At 33.8% G+C, this 20,802-nt stretch overlaps 1 protein-coding gene across 2 annotated transcripts in view; it reads right to left on the bottom strand.

Moving 5' to 3' along the window:
- The window catches only part of CNTNAP2 (contactin associated protein 2), a 1,020,441-nt gene that overhangs the window by 518,697 nt on the left and 480,942 nt on the right, over positions 1–20,802 (bottom strand). For both annotated transcript variants that reach the window (XM_068202989.1, XM_068202997.1), the window contains 4 exons: positions 13,819–14,022; positions 10,760–10,944; positions 7,377–7,520; positions 1,239–1,503 (listed from right to left, as the gene is read on the bottom strand). In XM_068202989.1, the coding sequence (XP_068059090.1) occupies positions 1,239–1,503; positions 7,377–7,520; positions 10,760–10,944; positions 13,819–14,022 (798 nt within the window). The remainder of the gene's footprint in view (positions 1–1,238; positions 1,504–7,376; positions 7,521–10,759; positions 10,945–13,818; positions 14,023–20,802) is intronic.

The raw sequence follows: 20,802 nt of genomic DNA, 5'->3' as shown, positions 1-20,802 counted from the left end.
CATGAGAGGGTGACGTTTTCCAGTTGCTGATTTTTCTGTGCTCAAGAAAGAAGACATTGGTTTGTTGAAGCTTATAAATAAATAGAACTTCATGAACAACTTATTCTAATTGCAAGATTGCAAATACTGCATAGGTTCTTTGTATGTATTCACATTAAATTACTTTTAAACTGCAGCAGAATATCAAAATCCTTTAATATGCAAAAGTATATTGGAAATCTGCTTTCAAAAAGTTCTAAAAACAAGATCACATCTTTCTTCTATCTTGTCAGCCTAGCTATTCTTCCATCAATCCCTTGTGAAAATCCAACAATTTCTAGAAAGTTTGCCTGAATCTCATAATGACAAAACCAAGAATTTAGTCCAAAACTATACAGAGCAGTAAAGACAAATCTCTTGACTCTTTTCTGAGGTTCTTTCACATTATTATTCCCTATGCTGGGGCATACACTGTCGTAAAGATATTAATCAAAGTTTACTTTGCAGAGAAAAAGTCAACAGGATGTTTAACTCTTGATTTATACACAAGCTTTAAGTATTTCACCTGTGTAATTCTGCACAGTCAGTACCTTATTTCTTTTAATTAAATCTTTATTTCAGCTCCCAGTAGGCTTGATTTTCCTCTTACTAACAGCAAGTTTATTAATATAACTCTCATCAATCAAATAGTGGTAGCATTTTAATGAAATTAATGTAAGAAAAAAGCAAAATCAAAGTTATTGACTTTGTACAAGAGTTTTGACAGTCTGTTCACAGCTAAGCAGTGCTTACTGGGTGCTTAACAGAATGCTGGGCAGGGCAGGGATTTCTTACTGTTTAGAAACCTGTTTTGAAAGTACAATTCACAAGAAGATGAAAAAAAGAAAATAATTTGCTCACAAAGAAAATCAGGAAGTAAGACTACACCTAGAAAGGGAGTAAACACCTATTTTGAAACCAAATATTTTCAGAGAGAAAACTACAAGACAGAAGGAAGGAAGAATAAAGAAGAAATGCTGCATTATCTATAAGGGGCGATTTCTTGACAGAATAGGATCATTTATATATTTTTATTTTAAATCTAACAACTATTTCAACATTCTTGTACCTCTTACTCAATGAAACAGTAAAGGATTTAATTTAGTTGCAATATAAATTTTAAATTTTGTAAAAAATGGTTCCAGTCTTTAGATACATAATAATTTTAAACAACACTAACCAAAATGATATCAAATTTAAAAATCACAAATCACACTTACCTGATGAGATGTCTATCCGGTTTTTCTTCACTTGGGAGACGTTGATATGGACACTGACCTTTCCCTCATTTATATCAATCTCAACATTCCCCAGGTCATCTGCAAAGTGGCTGAAGAGAAGAAGTCCATTTGGGTTCCAGGTCCGGAAGAGGAAACTGACTGAAAACAGATCTTGGCTTGGACGACCAGGAACCTCAAGGTAACTGGTGGCATTGAAAAAGACAGGCACTGTATGTGGCTCCACACAAGAAAAACTTAAGTTTCCCTAAGTAAAACACAAAAAAGAAAAAAAGAAAAAGCAAAATGGTAAGCTTCCACTAAATTCATAGCTACCTCTGGAAAAGTATTCTAGATCTCATTCAACCTAGAGACTACTGTGATCAATGCACACTACATCTAAAGATGTGCTATTAATGTTATCTTTATTGTTGCTACTATAATAGTTACTGATTTTTCTGCTTTTTTTTTTCTAGCAGTTGCCCCATTATATTTTGTAATGTACTGTACATGCACAAAATAACAAGCAGTCAGCCCTGAAGAGTTGTAGTCTCTCAAGCTTAGATGAAAGCGTAATTATTTCTAGTTGAAAGATAAAGAAATTAATCACAGATAAACTTGGGCATAGATAAACTGTGGTCCCCATAGAAACTTGTAACAGAACAGCATAAAAAATGAGTGCAGATTTCTGACTACCCTGATATCAATGTGTCAATCAATACAATACATGATGTTCCAAAATAAGGATGTATAATAATTGAACAGTCAGCCTCTCTATTATGTTTTCAACTACATGATACTACATATCCTAATACTTCAATTCATGAAGCAGAAGGATTTGGAGTAGATGATCATGAACAACACCAATATTTTTGGATAGTAAATAATTTGGTCTGTAAAGGAAACTGCAGTTTCTGCTCTGCAAAATATTATGCTTCAGGAAATTGAAAAAAGATCCCGTGAACCGTTGATCTACAGGGTTTTAAAATATATCTGTAAACAAAACCAGAATTAGGGACATGACTTTTTATCTCTGGTTCTCATGTCATTTCTCACAACAAAAGACTAAATTGGTATGATATTACCATTTGGTAATATTTGTAGGATATTGCCTTTTTTTTCCCTTAGAAATCATACTTTTTAATAATCTATGTCCAGAATGAATTTATTACTGCATGAATACTAATATAACAGGGAAACTTCCTCTGCTGAAGAATTCCTATAATATGTGGCAAAGTGGATCCTGTCCTATGGTTTAGGCTTTATCATGCACTGTTGCAGGTGGAAATTATGTGGCAAATTTTGTTCTATTTGGGAAGAAAGAATTTTATCTGATCCAGTACAGACATTATTACCAAAAACAAGATAGTAATTCCTCTGATATTTATTTGTACATTAAAAAAAAAAAAAAAAAAAAAAAAAAAGACTTGAAGAACTTTTTTGGAGGTACATAGATGTTTAGAGATGTGGTCAACCAAAGCAGTGTTCAGAATCCCAGTAGAAGTCAGTCATCATCTTTTTTGCATAATTATTTTTAAATTCCATATTACTGACTTCCTGATTTAGACTTTTATGTCCCTTTTCTGTATTCATAGTGTATAAATGCATCTGACAGTTCATCTTGAGGGAAAGTAGAGAATATGGAAGCAAGATAGGAACTTTGTGTCTGAAAATGTGAGGCAGGAAAGACATAAGTAAACTTTTTAAAGAAGTAATTATATTCAGCTGGAGATGACAGATGACATCAATAAGCAAGTTTTAGCACTCATATTCCAATGTCCAAACCCATCACTTTTTAAAAGAACATCACATCAGAGAACAGCTTATGTGTATAATAGCGAGATACAACTGGTCTGGCAGATTAGCTTCCTATATTGGATTTCCATGTAAAAAAAAAAAAAAAAAAGAATAAAAATATTTTCTTGACCACTAGGATAAATACTTTGATTATTTTGCATTACAACCTCTTTTTCCTGCAGAACATCAGAAGTTGTACACAGTCTACCTCTAAAGGCCAGTAGAATTAGTAGTAATTATAGTATCAAGTTGGCAGCCTCCATGATCAATTAAGGAACGCTGATGTTTCCAGTAATCTGGAATTAGACATTTCTTTAAAGTGACCTCTTAGATTTGTTCCTAGATTTTATGATAAAATCTCAGCATTACAAGTCACATACTTTTCCTGTGTCCAAACTCCACGGATTAAAAAAATAAATCCAAGGAATTAGGAAAAAAATAGCTGACACAACCAATGATAGCTTTTAGATAACTATGTGATGAGAGAAATTACAGCTACTTGATGAATAAGACTAAAGTCTTCCCTGCTAAGCTGCTTGTCAATTCTGGGGTAGTTTCTTGTGGTTTTGCTTTGCTTTTTTTTTTTAATTTTTTTTTTTTTTAGTGTGGTTTTTTTTGTGAGGGTTTTTTTTTTTTTTTGGGGTGGTGACGTTTAAAAGTTGCCTAGAGATTTTTAATTTTACACTTTTAACAAGGCATGAAATCAAAATAGTTAATTCATTTGTTTGAGTAGTTTTAATCTAAACATTTCCAAATTTGCTACAGAATACTTGTGCTTAAATTACAAATTTTGCATACAGTAAAAAAAAGGTGGAGAGTGTCTGAAATACTCTCTGTAAGCCTTGGGTATCATTCTCAGTGTAATGGTCACCCTATGCACAGAAACAACTTCTCTTACATAGTTAAGGCAGTCCTGGGTAGACACAGAAGGCTACATCATTTTTTGAGAGATGTTATCTCATGGATCAGTCACAGACATCAACTAAGAAGTGCTCAGAGAGCATTCTGTTAGACGTTTAAGGAGTTCCTTCCTTTTGCTGACTTGTTACCAAGACGAACCAACAATTTCCTCATTACAAGAAGGCTTTTATATCCAATTGACACTCTTCTGTCATCCTGATGTTTTGGATACTTGCATGCATAACACCTATTAATGTTAATGGCATGGAATGCATTCAAATCCTTTTTCACATCAGTGAATGCATTTCCCGTGAAAAACCTAGCTGTATTAAAAATTTCTTGAGAAAGTAACACATAATTCTAATTTCCCTGCTAGTTAGCATTTTCCCTACTGAGCTATTCAGATTAATATGAACTGGATTATTGATCACTTCTATGACTGTAGTTCACAAGATGACTCCTCTTTTAAGTACAGACCATCTTAAATAGATTGCTCACTAGTTTTAGGTCAAGGTTTAGAGTTAATATGCAGCTTGTCTCTGTAATAACCTCTTCATTTTTCAAAGAGAATGAGATAATTTTTTGTAGATTCAGAGTGACTTGCTGAATAGTTTTCTGGGCAATGACATCTGGAAGTCAAATATATCCTGTGCATTTGTGTTGAAACTCTTGGTATTATTGGAGACTTTTTTCATAATACATTGGCAGGGAAAAGGTGAAAACAACCTAATTTGTGTAGCTTGAGTTGTGCATCGTGATCTTTCATCTATATGGCAAATTAGATTTGTGTTTACTTATAAATCAATTTTGCCTATCCACATTCAAACATAATGCCTTCTGTAAAATACTACTGTAAAAACCTTTCACAATTAAAAGACCTACTGGCTGAATAGGAAGCTCCCAAAAGACAGGTAATAAGTTTATTAAGACTATACTACCTGTTAAATGTGGATGGATCATATAGTATGGGCAATACCCTATACACTAATACCACCTTAAATATCACAAAATAATCAAAATAATTTTTCCCCTTTACCTTCTGAATCTAAATCAAATATGTTACTAAAGTCAGCATTGGACTTTATTTAAATTTAAAATACTTTTAATTTGTCTTTTTATTCATAAACTTCAAGAAAGCAAACGGTGCTTGGTCATGCTTTTTTGTTCATAACATGTATGTATAGGAGACACAATTTTTTAAAAAAAATTAATTTTGTTCAGAGAAAAATAAAGATAATCTTCTTCTTATCATCTCTGATTTTCTGGGCTGCCTCAATTTTTATAATTAATTTGTCAAGCCCCTTTCAATGCGTGACTTCTGAAATTCAACTGTCTTCATCTAGGAATATTATTTTCTTTTTTTTTTCCCTACCCCTTTAAAATCCTTATTTTCTCTGAATTTAACCTTTCCTTGCCATACTTCTCACAACCAGACTGATTACTTTGCTTGTATTCAGCCTCATTATATTGTGTGTGTCGTGCCTTTTAAAGGGAAGGTGTATGTCTCCTGTTCTGTATTTGTACAGAATCTCCTACAATGAAAGGAAGGTGTGTGTCTCCTGTTATGTGTTTCTACAGAATCTCCTACAATGGAGCTGTTGGATTGCTTGAGTGCCATCATCATAAACATGCTTAACAACAACAGTACGCTCAAGAAAGTCTATTTCTCTTGCTAAATCAGACTAAAAACTAGGAGAAAAAAATGGTTTTGTAAAAACATAAAAATCCATGCTGATTTAGTTAGAGTAAAATTGATTTTGCTTTTGAAGAGCTGATGCAATTTAAGTATTTCTACTGAAAACAAAGGTCACTTCTATTTTTCTAGCCTTTCTCAGAATTGGAAATCAACAGAAGCATCAAATTAAACTGGCATATCACCTCTTGATGTGGCACTAATACTGCCAGAGCTGCTTCTGTGGATTTTACTTTTATGTTATGGGTAACAGAATTTTAAAAGTCAGAAACAAAAAAAGAAAGAAACAATCAGAAATATGATTTTTTAGAGACTTTATGTCTGCTATCTATGTCACACTTTTGAGAGACTAGGACTTTAAAGGACAGGATTTGCACTATAGGAACTTAAGAAACACTTATGTTCAGGACGCTTTAAGAATATGTCCTGCTAACTTGCAGTGGACTTCATTGAGCAAAACGGAAAGCTTTCTCCTGTAAAAAGATTCTTTTTTAAATCAGACATTAATCTTTCAAAATCATGGTTACATTAAATCTGAAAATGCCCCGCATGAAGGACATCTTATGTAATTATTAAAAATGATAAAAATGTTAAAGTTCCAGGAGTTCATTCGATTGAGTTGAAAAAAATTTAAAACTGGAATTTAACAAATGGAATATATATTGTATTCTTTGCCTTTGACAGTACTGATGAAATTTATGTGTAGAAAAGTTTATAGATGTCAGGCTGTATTACTGAGTTTGTATAGGCAAATATCAAATACTCATGACTATCCTTTGGATTTCCTTGATCATTTAGTCATACAATGACATGAAGCTTCAGTTTTACTATCCAAGGATGATTAATCCTTTGCATGACATCATCACTGTATATGTATATCTTTACAATTTATTACATAAAGGATAATAAAATTGTGTAAACCTACATATTAGCAGGAATTTGTGAAGTGTGTAAGCTTGTATAGAAGAAAACCCTGAAAAGTTATTCAAACCATCTCAAACTCACGGCAATAATACATTTATTTCTTGCTTACATTGCCTTTATATACCAGCAAGCATTTTCAGGAACACTTAGAACTTTAAAAACACAGAAATTAAAGTACGTTCTTTCTTAATCACCCTACCCATAAAGCCACAAGTCTGAATGTGAAAGCAGCTATGAACATTTAAGCTGCAGTAAAAATAGAGTAAAACGTTAATAACCTCTGTAATTTTAATAAGCAAACAATCATTTTCAAGTATAATATCTTGAGGTTTTTCAGATGTATCAGAAAAGACTGTAGAAGCATTCTCATCCAAAGACTTTTGCACTAAAGCAATCCAACTAGCTCAGCAGGGATGGAATATTACCAGGATTTAAAAGCCACAAGAAAGCTGCAATTCATTTAACAATAAATCTTGTCTGCACTGGTTTTGGACTGCTATAATTTGAGAAGAAAGGGAAAAAGCACTTACTGTTTCCTATGATTTTCTTTAAAAAAAAAAAAAACAAACCAACCTATCTGACTTACACTGAAGGATAATTTTTGGAAGATGAAACAAGACCTCAGAAATATAATGCTCATACATGATAATAATTTTTTTAAGTCACAAATGTACATACAATAAGATCTTTGGATTTGTGGTAAAATTTGCTTTGTGTTTTCTATTATTGCAGTATATCACAAGAATATAATCTACACACCCTCAAAAACCTTCTAGTCTTCTTTAGAAGAAGGAGAAAGGTAGATGACCATGAAATTATGATCTTACCACATTTGAAGGTTCCAATTTCTTCCTCTTGGCAAGGTCAGTGATATTATTGCCATTGTAGTTGATGCTCTCCATGCAGCCTTTGAAATTTTTCCTACTGTTAGAACTTGGCTTGCCAGAAAAAGGCATGCCTCCAAAGGTTATCTTCAAATGAAACAGAAAAATGGTAGACAGTTACTGGAAGGCAAAGACTTTTAAAGAATTTTGTTTTACACGTATTTGCTTTCTTTGAACACTCAACCATGGCAAAATAGAAAGCTGGAACACTTTACAACACTCTTTACAGAAGAAGGATGTATCAAAATAAATACTGCAAAAGCAGAAAAAGAATTGTAATTCATTTTAATTATTTATGGTAGCCAAACCCAAGCATTATTTCAATTGTCCAAACAGTGAACAGACACACATCACAGTAATTCATATGTGAACAGTTCTGATTGCTATTGGAAAATAAGCATTTAAAACAAGAAAATTGGGACACATTTCCATCACATTATTTTTCTAAACAAAAGTAGACATGAAATTAGCCAGATAATCTGATTCAAATAATTCACTCAGCTCTAACTGTGTGCCAGAGCTCAGATTACTGCACAGCAGTGGTGGGCTCTAATGTGGCATGTAATTTTGCTGTAATGCTTATATGTCTACTTCACCCAGAAGAATTTACAGAATCACACAGTTAAAGATGCAATTCCCTGGTAGACAGAAGGACCTCTCACTACCAAGAACATGCTTTTGTCATGTACTTATAGTCCATGAGGAGTTACCCCTTGATTTATCTGTTGAAATTATCTCCTTAGAGAAGATCAAGACAACCACTGCAAGGAGTCAGTCATCAAACTCAAATAGGAATTGTTTTTTGTCTTACAGTTGAATGCCATTACCTTGGGTAATTGATTTTGGGTTATCCATAATCTGTAGTGCTAAAAACTTGGACACTTTTAGTGTGTAAATATTTGGGTTTCTATCTTTGATGATTGACATCTCTGCAACTCCATAGACATGATACAGGTCTCTGCCACATAATGTTCTTTATGAAAATCATTGGAAGTGAATAATATTACATGTTGTGAATAATATTACATGTTTTCATTAATGTTTTGCAGCCCAAATGCCAAGAATAAGGGGCTTATGAGATTAGTCCCTGCAATCAGTTTAGGTAATTATATCTATTAGATGATGGCATAAATAGTAATGACACCTTGCTTTCCTGCCCCACAAATGTTCAGAAAAATATAAATTTATAGTCTACTGCTGAGATTTGGCAGAACAAAGCTTTTAAACATTATTCATTGTCCATTCCATTTGTTATTACCAACAGCAGGAAAACAGAGCTGTAGGCTGACATTTTCTGTTTTAAATGCATGTGAGATATCAGTTTCTATGCCAAAAAGGAGACTTCCACTTGGCATATACAAAGAACTAAAACTGTATAGCTGAAACCTAAAACTTTATAAAACACACACATCAGCTTTTGGGGTGTGAAAATCTTGTGGGGACATGCTGGGTATTGTAAATTGACATGACTTTACTTGAGAGAAGATACGGCTTTTCATATGGAGAATGGGACTGTAATATTTTAATGGTTGTCAAACATTTTATGCAAGTTATAATCATGTGTTTGGATTAAATCTAATGTAAAAATTAAATTAAAATTTTTGAAGAAAAGAAAAAGAAGAAGCATAAAAAAGTGACAGAGTTCAGAGCAACTTACAGGACTATTTTTTGAGCTGAAAAATGCAATCAGAACTAATGCTTGTTCCTCTTTTGTGTTTACTTAACTTTTCTGCAAGAGGTTAACCTAGAAACTATTTTGTCTATGAAAAATAGTTTTGATTCCTTTGACTTTATTCCCTGTTAATCCCAAAGACAACACCTTTAAATTTAGTCTGTGGTGTCTAGCTCCAAAACCAGTGAGAAAATAGTGAGGAAAGGAAGGAGAATAGACTAAGACACTTGAGTTTATATGAACCACAGACATATATACACACAAATAAGTTAAATTAAACACAAGGAGATCCACGTATATGGAAAATGAAATGTATCTTTGAGAGCTGCCACTGAGATCTCTTTATGCAGAGAGGATGGGAAGGTGAATGCACGGAATTCAGCTCTTACTGGGGATACACTTTTTATGTGCAATATGTTTTTTATGCAAACATTTTACACATATATATATACACACATATATATACACACATATATATGCACAACCCTGGCTTATGGCAATCAGCCTTTTTCTGTAGTGCATTCACTTGAAAGCCTTTAACAAAATTTATTTATATGAGTGTTAAGTAGCTCAGTTCAGATTTCAGTGCTCAATAATTAACAGAGGTATGGGCAAATCTGCTAGTTATTTTCTTATTAGAGCTGCCAGCAAATAATGTATTCATAAACATCTTTTGGAATATAATAAAATATTTGGCTCAGAAACTTTTACAATTATAATTAATTGTTTCAAATATTCATAAATTACTGGTCAAAAAATTGTAAAAATATAAATACACAAGTTAATTCAGACTTTTTTCCATGACATCATTTATATTCCCTCTTGCATCTTAAAAAGTTGAAGGGTGGAAGTTACATATTTGGTGCAGCCAACCAAATTAATTCTCATTAGCGACAGTAAAAAGTGTAAGAAAATATTATACAAAGATTGCAATAATCAATGTGTTGAATTTCATGTACAGATTAGAGGAACTGAACAAGTTCATAAAAGCTGAAGTTGTAGTGTAATCAAACAATAAATCCACATTTAATTATTACCAGCACTTGTGTGCATTAACCTGATTAAACATTGTTTTAAACAATTAAACATTGATTAAACAAGTTTTCTTACAACTTTCCTAACTCTTCATTGCTTTTTTCACAAAAGACGTTATGGAATGCCATATTTGTGAAAATACAAGGAAGTATCTACCTACCTAAGACAGGACAGATTAAGATCTATATTAATAAAAAGATTCTAACCTGCTTCCTTTGCTAAAAATAAATTCTAACACTACAGAATAAGCCTTTCTGATTCAAGAGCAAAATTATCACCTGAGTGGAACAACAGATTGCACCATACTTTTTAAAATATACTTTCTGCTTAGAGCAGCTGGTTTTAGAGATTTTAAAAATCATATATGCTTATCTTGCTGAATAACACACATCTCCCACTTTAAAACAAAGGGCAGAGATGATTGTTACATCAGATGGGACTTGGTAGGCTAATTAAGAGAAATATAATTTACACTTAAGAGAGAACACTGTTGGAAAGAAAGTTTCAGGAAATGTAAGAGAATAAGTAATCAAAACAAATGCATCTTAAATTATGTTAGCTTTCTTATTGGACTTTATAAAACCAATTTGAATGAGCAGAAAGAAATTTCACTGTCTACCTCATAGTCCAGGTCCAGATAATCAAATTCTCCATTTGTTCTGAAGTGCTGCATGTGTCTGTCAAGGGTGAGATTGATGTTCCTCCCGTGGCGTTCTATGATGATGGAGTGCCAGTGGTGATCATCCAAGAGGCTGCCTGTTGTCACAGATGTGTGCCCAAAAATAGAGCCAAGCTGGTTGCTGCCTGAGAACAGAAACAATAGCATTTCTCACCTCGTACTAGTTAGGCAAACATTTTCCTCTTTCTTTGTCAATGTTTCACCTGAATCATACCAGACATGCAATTAACTGGTGGAAGTCAGTGTGCTATGAAGTTGGGATCTGCCCAGTGGAGCGTTGCTGCCACCAATACAAATAGCTAGACAAATACAGCAAGCAACTGTCTAAATATATGCATAAATTCATAACAGCAGTTATTTGGAAACGAACCTGAGAAGCAATACCAATTTCCAGTTTTAAAGATGTTTTCATCAAGGGTTTTCTGCTTTTGCTCCTACTCCACAGAAAAGAAAAGCTGTCACCTCTGGGCCAGATCCTGAGCTGCATTGGAACTGTACTGATTTATGAATGTTGGGGAGGACATGGACCCTGATAACAGACTTTGGCAAAAACAGCCCAAATCTCACTCTTGAGTCCTATGCCATGTGGCCTTTACCAGTATCATTATACCAGCAAGCAAAGAGGAAAAGGCTCAGTGCAGCTAACAGCAAAATCCATCTTCTGCTAATACAGCTTATTTTGGTCTGTTATCCTGGAACAATCTTCCTATTTGGGAAGTCAAAATACTAGCAAGAGTACAGTTTTGCAATTCTCTGCTGTGTTATCCAGGGGGTTTTGCCAGTGAAGCTGTGCTAGTCAGAGATCACATCTCATTGCCATCCGACAGACATAGCAAAAGTTGATAGAATGGATCCCAACTGGAGCAGCAAATGACTAATTCAGCAGTAAGTGTAAAAAATTACTTCACTGCTCAATAACTCAATGCAATCTTCCATGTTCTGAATACATGAGGACTTAAAGCATTTCTGAGGCTGAGAATTTCTTACCCTTAAGAATGCCTGCAACTGAGACATTAAAGTTTGTACATGCTGAAAACACATTCTGGAAAATCCCATTTCCATGGCTTAAGACATTACTTCCCTACAAATTACCATCCTGCCTTTATTCTGAAGGCCAATAGTCCTGTTGGTTTAAAAATAAAATAGAATTGCATGCATGTCATTAAGCCCCAGTTTCTTCAACACAAACAAACTCAAATGCAGAGCGAAGTGAAACCTAAATCCACTTCTGTCTCCCCATCCTTCCCCCAGTCCCTGGTATTTGAAACTAAGTCACTGTGCAGCTTTTACCCGCCACTGCCTCAAACAGCTGGAAAGCCCGGCTAGAGCTGCCCTTGCAGAGACCACAGCTGCCACTTTTATGGGCACTCCAGGGTTGCGGAGTATCCTGGTGTGGGTACGCAGCTTTGGTAGTTTCACGCTGAGAGGAAATGAAAGGACGAGAGAGGCACACTTTGCCTGCGAGCTTGAGAACTTTTATTTCCCGCGTGGTTGCAGCGGTGGTCAGAGCAACTGTTCCCAGTGCAATGCAAGGCAAAATGGCGCTGGGACAAAGAAAGCATTGGGTTAAATAGGGGGCAGGGGGACGGGGGTGGAAAACCCCCTCGCCCAATGTGGACAGACAACAGGGGAGTGACATAGAACATAACAACCTATGGGAACATAACAGAGGTGGGTACAGGGTTCTGGGACAAATAGCATTGCAAAGGTGGGGTGACTGATACAGAACCTTCAAGAAGAATCAGGGAGTGGCTACAAGATTGACATGTACAAGCTCCCATGGTAGACAGCTTGGAGTAAACCATTGTGAGGGAGAATAGGGGTACAGAGAACCAACCTAACTAATATTTATTAAAATCCCTAACTAAACCAACCCAAACTACAACATCACTGGATCTCACCAGGCAAGAGGAGCATGCTTTTCTGCTGTGTCTGACGCAAAGACAGTACTCTCAGACAGAGGAATAATAACACCATAAAGCATTGCATCTGTACATCGAGTGTATGTCACAGGACCTAGTCCCACTTATCAGCCTAATGATTTAAGAACAACCTCACCAAACTCATATACAGAAGTTATGATAGCTTATGAAGACAGTTTGTGCTGAATATTATAGAGGAACAGGAAATGAAAGGGTTACCACTGCAATAAAAATTGTTAAAAATAGGTAACTGCTATAGTTACCTCATCATCTGTTCATGTTGATTGTTAGAAAAAGAACAGTAGAAAATGCTAGTGGAATTAAGTATTTTTCAATGTAAATAACAAATGGAACAATTTACTCTTCACGTATCTATAAGAGAACTAAGGAAAATTGCATGAAATCTTTTTCTAAGGTTCTTTTGTTTGAACAGAAAAAATACATGAAACCAGATAAATGTGGGTCTTTTTCATAATAAATGTACTTTATAAAAACAGTCATTTATGAGTCTGTAGTCCTCTAGTGGGAGGACTGGAACTAGAGTAATATGTACAGGATTTCACCATAAGATTGCCTGATTAAACAATCTTTTTCTTTTCCGTTCCTAGCCCTCCTTCTCAGACTCTAGGGAGGCTGCTGAATTCCAACTTCATGCTGCCTGTAACTTAGTAGACTGATACTATTTTTTTTTCTGGAAAGTTCCTAAGTGTGACCTTTATTCCTCCAGAAGTTATGACAGTGTCCTTCTCTCACACAGAGCCACAGCTGAGACCAAATATAATTCTAGCAAGCTATTTTTTTCTTTTTTGTTTGCAGTAATGACAATATATTGCTATCTTTCTTTCCTGTACGATCTTTTCAGAGTATCTCACACAGAGTAAAAGGGACAGGATGGAACTAAACATGCATGCACACTCCCCCACCATATACGAAGGGAATTAACAACATTTTCAACAAAGTAGCTGTATTAAATTATGTAGTTTATCAAATTACTGCAGGGAAGAGAATTAAATGTTTGACCTAAATTTTTTGTAGGAGGGTTAAAAACTACCACAAAACTAAACAATCAAAACATACCTAAATTTAAATTTAGAACAAGTTTGGCTTTCTTCAGTTCCAAGGTGATATAATCTCCTTGCTGTCCTTCTCCATGGAAGATTACACCTTCGCTTTCAGAGGTCTTAAATTTCAGAGAGATGACATCTTTCAGTGTTTTCATTTTCTTGTTCCTGAATCTGTATGGTAACACTACATGGCCATCAAAATTGATGACATCAGCCCCTAGAGGAAAAAGAAAATAAAATCTTTGATGAGCAATTGCATATTCCTATGGCCACTGGAAAAACAGACATGCCATGTGCAGATTGTACCTGAACAGAATAAAAAAAAAAGTGCAAATGTGATATGCATTGTAAATACATTTTCTTTTGTCCACAGTTTAATACCATAAAAAGTAAGAAGCAGGCAGAATATAAATTTAATCCACATAAAGTAAAATGTAAATAAATCAGATTTGGGAGGAAAAATGCTACAGCTGTAGTCAATGATTTTCAGTTTCTCTCAAATACAGTTGCTGCCATGTACATTTACCTAATTATAGCTCAAAATGAAAGGTAAACATCTGAGTGGTCATTAATAAATCATTTGATACCTCTTTAAAATTCACTATAGGTATCTGCAAGGGCTGTAAACAATAAAACACGAGCCCAGAATTGGCAATTTTAGACTTTATATAAAACAGACATATGCCTTGTATATTTCATGAAATGGCAGGTAAGTTGTGACCTCAAATAATTTTAAGAAGAAAAAAAAAAACTTCTGTCATTTGAACTAATTCTTTTCATGTTTGGTTTTGTTCAAAATATGTGGAAATTGAGGGATGCAAACATTTAAGGTCAATCCAATACTCATATATATATATTGCATTATAACACTACAAATTTTTTTCTTATTTTCTTTATGCAATCTCTACTCTAAAGCATGAACACAAATTTTTCCACAATTTTCTGGATGCTAGATCCCAGTAAAAATAGCCGCAGAACTGGATTCCATTCAACAGATGCATTTATGTTGAATATTGAATCTTGCCACTTCAGCTGAGTTCTGTAAAAGATTTCAAACAGATATTTATCTCTAAAAATTTACACATATTTAAGAAATCCCCTTTGTAAGTTGCTAATAATCAAATCACCAGTGTCTTAGCAACTATTTCTATGAACATTTCATCCTCACTGTTGACAACTAACAATTGAATAATTGCTAAGTAAAATTCTTCCTCTTTTTCAAAAACATTTATACTCCTGGTTGACACACCATATTCATTCATGCTGTGAATGAAAAGAAGGGTGGCATTTTATCATATATTATTCAACCACATCTGATTTTTGCCTTCTTCTGTGGTCTGCTCTTGCAACTTTTTAAAATTCCTAACTTGCTTTTTCTATTATTGTGGAATTAATTTAAAACTTCCACCCCTCTCAAAAACAGAGACAAACACATTTCTGTTGTGCAATTAACACAGAAGTCTGTTTCAAAACTCCATTAAAACACTATGTATACTATGCCTAACTGCATATATTTCAATTTGAATTTATATGGCCAAGTCTTCCAAAACCTACAAAGACTTCTGAAGAAGTGATAAACTGTGATCTCTTTACTGTTTATGCCAACTAAATTTTGAAGAATTTTATTCAGTATGTAAAATACGAGCCTTAGAAATGACTGTGATATGCCATAATTATCACCATACATCTCATTCTTGTCAGAATTCAGCAATATATATTAGAAATAACCCTTTTCTTTATAAAACACGTCTTAAATTGCAAATTTCAATAGTAAATACGTATTAAGCTTTAAGTACACCTAGAACTCTCAACCTGATCTGGTTTTGACAAATGACATATTCCAGCCATGAGAGTCAGCTCAAAGTTTAATATCAAAATGGTACATTGCATTTGTTCTGCAATAAATCCCCTTTAGAAGTTACCACCATGAAAGAGGACACATTTACTTGGGCATAGATGCCAAAGTATTCAGAAGTAACAAATGGAATTTCAGAAGTGAGGTTATCATGACTCAAGTAAATCCATTACTTCTGGAATGATTACTTTTTTTTAAGAAACAAAATAAATTGTTAGAAAAATAATGTAACAAAAATTATATGAACCAGATGGTTTTGTTTGCCTTGAAAACTGTCAAGAGATCTGAGAAATTAATTCTTGAGATTTTTGTATGTAGTTTATGGAAAAAAAAAACCAAAACCAACTCTTAGAAAAGCATGAAATCTATCTATAAAAAAAATGCAGTATGAAAGTCACCCTTTTATCACAAAAATCTTACCTTTATGTAAAGGAAATTTGCTATAGACATCCTGCTCTTTTGAATCTACATACAACTGCCTGGCACAAGCATTATAAATGAAAGAAAATTGATGGACATTACACCTTAAGTAACCTTCATACCAAATATACATCATAAAAACATGATTCCATATGCAATGTCTGAGATTGTCTTCCATTAAATTTCTTAAATTTACTTCCTGATGGTTACAGAAACTCCTGTATGGGGTGTATCAGTTTTCCCCTAAGGCCAGCTGGTACCACTTTGTAACATCTGAAAATGCTGGCTTAACAATCAGGGATCTGACCCACAGCTGATCAGGACCATGTGGTTTTGTGGATTCACAAGACCTCCATAACAATGCAAGTATCCCTTCTGTTCCTACATCACTGTTACAGTTGCATAGTTGTACTCATTCTTTGAAGATAATTTATATTATACACTTTAACAAAGCTGAGTAAAAAGGCAACATTTTTCCAGAATCTGTCCCTGAATTCCCATGTTTTGAAAATCAATCAAAAAAAGAAACTGCAGTAATCTTTGATTAAGCAGATTTTTTTAAGCATGGTTGTACTGTCAGCATGGGTCTGAATGATAATTCAATCACCTGAAGATTACACAGCAATTATGTTTAAGTGTTATCATATGCAGACTGTAGTAATGATTTGTGTTCTTTCTATGATGACACTCAGATATTTAATATCATGATAATTATCATAGTGCAGAATGCTGCTCAGACAGTAAACTATATAATTCCTATAATTGCAGTGTAAATATATAATTTTTCTCCTCCTTAGCCACTCATCTATCAGCATTAGTAAGAAAAACACCTAAGTACATTCACCTGCAGTCAGTGACTGTTGTCAGAGTCTACTGTTGCAATGGGGAAAACCTTCATAAGAAAAGATAAAAAAGTGAGAGAAAGAGAAGAAAGAAGAAGAAAATTAAGAAAGAAGGGGGAAAGAAAACCTGAGATTTTTTTTTAATTACATGGAAATAGGAAGTACAAATCTGATTACTTGCAATTTGATTTCTGCCCTACTGGATTTCCTATTGTATAGATAGATTGGAAAACAGTGTTGAACCAGTAAAAATATAAAACCACTTTCCTTTGGCTAGATAGATGTGTTAGGCCTTATCACAGTAAATGCTTGAGACCATATTAAAGTCCTTTCATTAGTTAATGCATCATCAATTTTCCTCTAAAAAATATTAATGAAAGCCTTGCAAAGTTTGACAGGGTATTGGGTGACAAATGTGACCCTATTCACAAATCTCAAAGGAAGTTAAATCCCCAGCCACAGGTCTTCCTACCTATGCTTTTGTCCTGTACTTTTGGCTACATGCAGGATTTGGCAAAATTTGATCAGGGCATCAAATCTATTTGGTGGTATTTTATTTGATACTCCAAAACAACATATCAACTAATTATGAAGAAACAGCCCCAAATCAGACTCAAGCTCCAGAAATTCTCTATTTGCTCCACTTCTTATGAAAGACATATAACTATCTTCAATGCCAGCACTTTAAGAATGAAGAAGTGTTCATTCACAGAGACTCATGAGATACTGAGATTTCTTCACAGCTACTTAGCTGCTTTGATCAAGGTACTGCCTGGAGTTACAAAAAAATCCCTGCTTTCTGACACAGTAAAATAACAGCGATCAAAACAAAGCATAACAGAAAGTGCTTTCCAGAAAAATGTTTACCATACCGTGAGCAAAAACCATGGCAATATGTTTCTCCTCCTAAATTGCAGATTTAACATGTACACATATTTTTAAATTGCTACTGATCTCTGAATGATTGAGTCTTCAAAGCCTGTACAGAATATTTCAGTTGGATTAATGACATAAAAATTCTGTACAACTGGCAGACAGCGACCTTCAGTGAAATTTTTCCTACTCTTTTATCTCTCATCCATTTTTTCATCTGCTTAAATTGTCTGTTTAGACTAAATGAGCTTTAGGGAAAAATCCTCACTTTTAGCATTCTTTTCTTATCCCATAGTTTGAACCTTACATCTGATGTGCTAGTAATATAGTAATAGATAGTAATAACTATACATTGAGCATCTACCATTTAAAAATATCAGAGATACATCAAAGCATCTTTGGCTGGCCCAAACTATTCCACATCTGTAGCTTCACTTATAGGTATTAGTCACAGGTTCTAAAATATCATTATGGGAAATGTAAGCACATAAACAGTGTATTGTTTACATATTTTAACAGCAAAAAAAAGAAGAATGTTTTCTTCTGACAAAGCAAGGGATAAAGCTCAAAATCATACCAATAATAAAGGGTCATTTTGTTATTACTCACAAAAAAACTACATATGCAGAATATTTTTCAGAAAATCCTAATCTACTTTTTCGGTAGTTTCATATGCTGTCAACACAATAGCATACTGAATTTGCCACTGGGGTCTTTGTAGCTCGAGTCTCAGCGGAACTAAGTTAGCTGAGCTCATATTAGAAGTGCACTGCTACACCTCATTTCACCAGAAAAAAAAAAAAAAAAAAAAAGACATGGCCCAGCACAGCAGCCAAAAGATTGCCTCCTCTTTTATGTTTTCTTATAGCAAGGCAGAGAGCCAAAGGTATCGTGTTTGAACACTGCCTTCAGGCACTACAGCCCAGCTGTAAGGACATGGGCAGCTCTGGCCTCAAGTCTGCTGCAGCCAAACTGATACTGCCTTTACTCCATTTTTCAAAAGTCAAGGCACCTGCCACAAAGGAGCAAAAAACTAATACAGATACAGATGTATGTTGCATTTACAATAATGTGTACTTATTCAGATTCTAGAAGCACATGGTGAAGGAAAATCAATCTTACGCTTCTCTTGCCTGCTTAGTTTCCAATGCACTGAGCCTGAATCCTGTTGTTATCTGTCAAGTGATGTCAATGTTTGAAAGAGAAAAAATACCTTTGCAAGGAGGTGTGGAATTTTTTCCTCACTTTTCTTTACATTACATACAGTGTATGTATGGCAATGCAGTATCCAAGTAGTAAGAGTTTTGTCAAGGTGTATTTTTAACTCAAAGCTTGGGTAAATGGCACGAACTTTACTCTTTTGATATGCCTGCCAGAAACTCTCCAAATAAATCTGTGAGGAAGTATTTCCTAGTGTAGTGAGAACGCTTTGCCAAGTTCTGAGTGCAATATCTACTGAAGATATATAAAAAACACTTGATACTTTAAATTTTTTTCCTGAATTTCAAAGCACAGATATTTTTCCCTATTTTTATCCTAATATAATCCCACTAAAAATTGTAGTTATTATAAAAGTAGTATTTACTATTAATTTTTTAACTATTGTGAAAATGTCCATAAATATGTGACTTTGTCAAAATTTTCTGTCTAATAAGAAACAAATGCAACAAGTGAAATGAAAAAGAAGTAGAAGCAAAATTAAAGAAGAAAGAAAATAAAAAAAAATATATATAAAGATATGTAATATAATGACCATGGCTAAAAGCTGTCCTGTGCCTCCAAGTGTATATATGTGTGTGTCGTCCTGCTTTTTTTTAAAATAGGAAAACTGGGTTCTTTCTGACACTATTAAACTAAATTTTTATACAAGCTAATTGTTCCTTAAAACAATAATTTTGTGGCAAGTGAAGTTCTGTGCAGTTTCAACTACCTTGAATTAGTTACCATATACAAAAGAGAACACTAAAGCATTTGAAAATTTTATGAATTTAGATGAGGCTTCAGAATACACTACAAAATTATTTTCTTAAGGGTGTGTGTAAATAGCATGGTTTTTCACGAACTTAACAATGTAAAGTTAATGATTTTTTGTTTGAAGATTTTCAAGCAAATTTTCTTTCATTGATTCTTCAAATTTCAAAAATAAAATTAATTTAAAAACTAAATGGGAACATTTTTAAATATGCTGTTTTTTGACTATAAGGTGGATAAATGAGAAAATGAACGTATTCATAATATACTTTGCAATTCAGTTTTAAGCTTATGCATTCTAACCAGAGTTTGCAAAATAAATCATACTGAACAGTACATAGTAGTCTCCTATATTGGACCACTACCAGTGCCAGAGAGAACTAAGATGTAACCTAAGATAATCTTCATTTCAGACAAAAACTGTTCTTTCTACAACCTATTCTGCTTTATGACTCTAGAAGGACAATTGAAATGGATGATAAGAGATACAGTTTATTTCAAGTAGTCTATTCCTAGGGAAAAAAGAGATTCAGCATAAATAAAAACACTTCTTTGATGGCTGTCCATGAGTTTTTACACCTTGAAAAGTTTTCATATGTATAGTTTTATATGGTTCATTTATGATCGTGAAAATTAAAATCCAGGCACTTTGCAACTATGAACTATATGCAACAAACTATTCTCTATGATTTACTATTCTCTAGCTATGGTACTTTAAAATAAATCTGGTAAAAATATAGGTATAATTCAAATATTCTAAAGAAAGTTTGCTTTTTTGTATTTTATCATGCTTTTTATAAGCCAGAAGCATTCCTTGCAATCATAAATACATTTAGTTCTGTTCTTCATTTTGAAACCCATCATTTGACATTGGATCTCAATGGGAACATTAAACTATATCATTAAACTCTAAAACCAGGTCCAGTAAAGAATTTAATTTACTTGAAAAGAGCTACCCTCTACTAATGTTTTCACTGTTTATTAAAAAGGTAAATCACAAGAGCTCCAGGTCAATAAAAAAAGACAGCTCTGACTC

Source organism: Anomalospiza imberbis, chromosome 1 (genome assembly GCF_031753505.1).
Source record: "Anomalospiza imberbis isolate Cuckoo-Finch-1a 21T00152 chromosome 1, ASM3175350v1, whole genome shotgun sequence".
Lineage (NCBI taxonomy): Eukaryota > Metazoa > Chordata > Aves > Passeriformes > Viduidae > Anomalospiza > Anomalospiza imberbis.
Note: the sequence above shows the minus strand (reverse complement) of the source record. Positions and strands in the feature narration are given on the sequence as shown.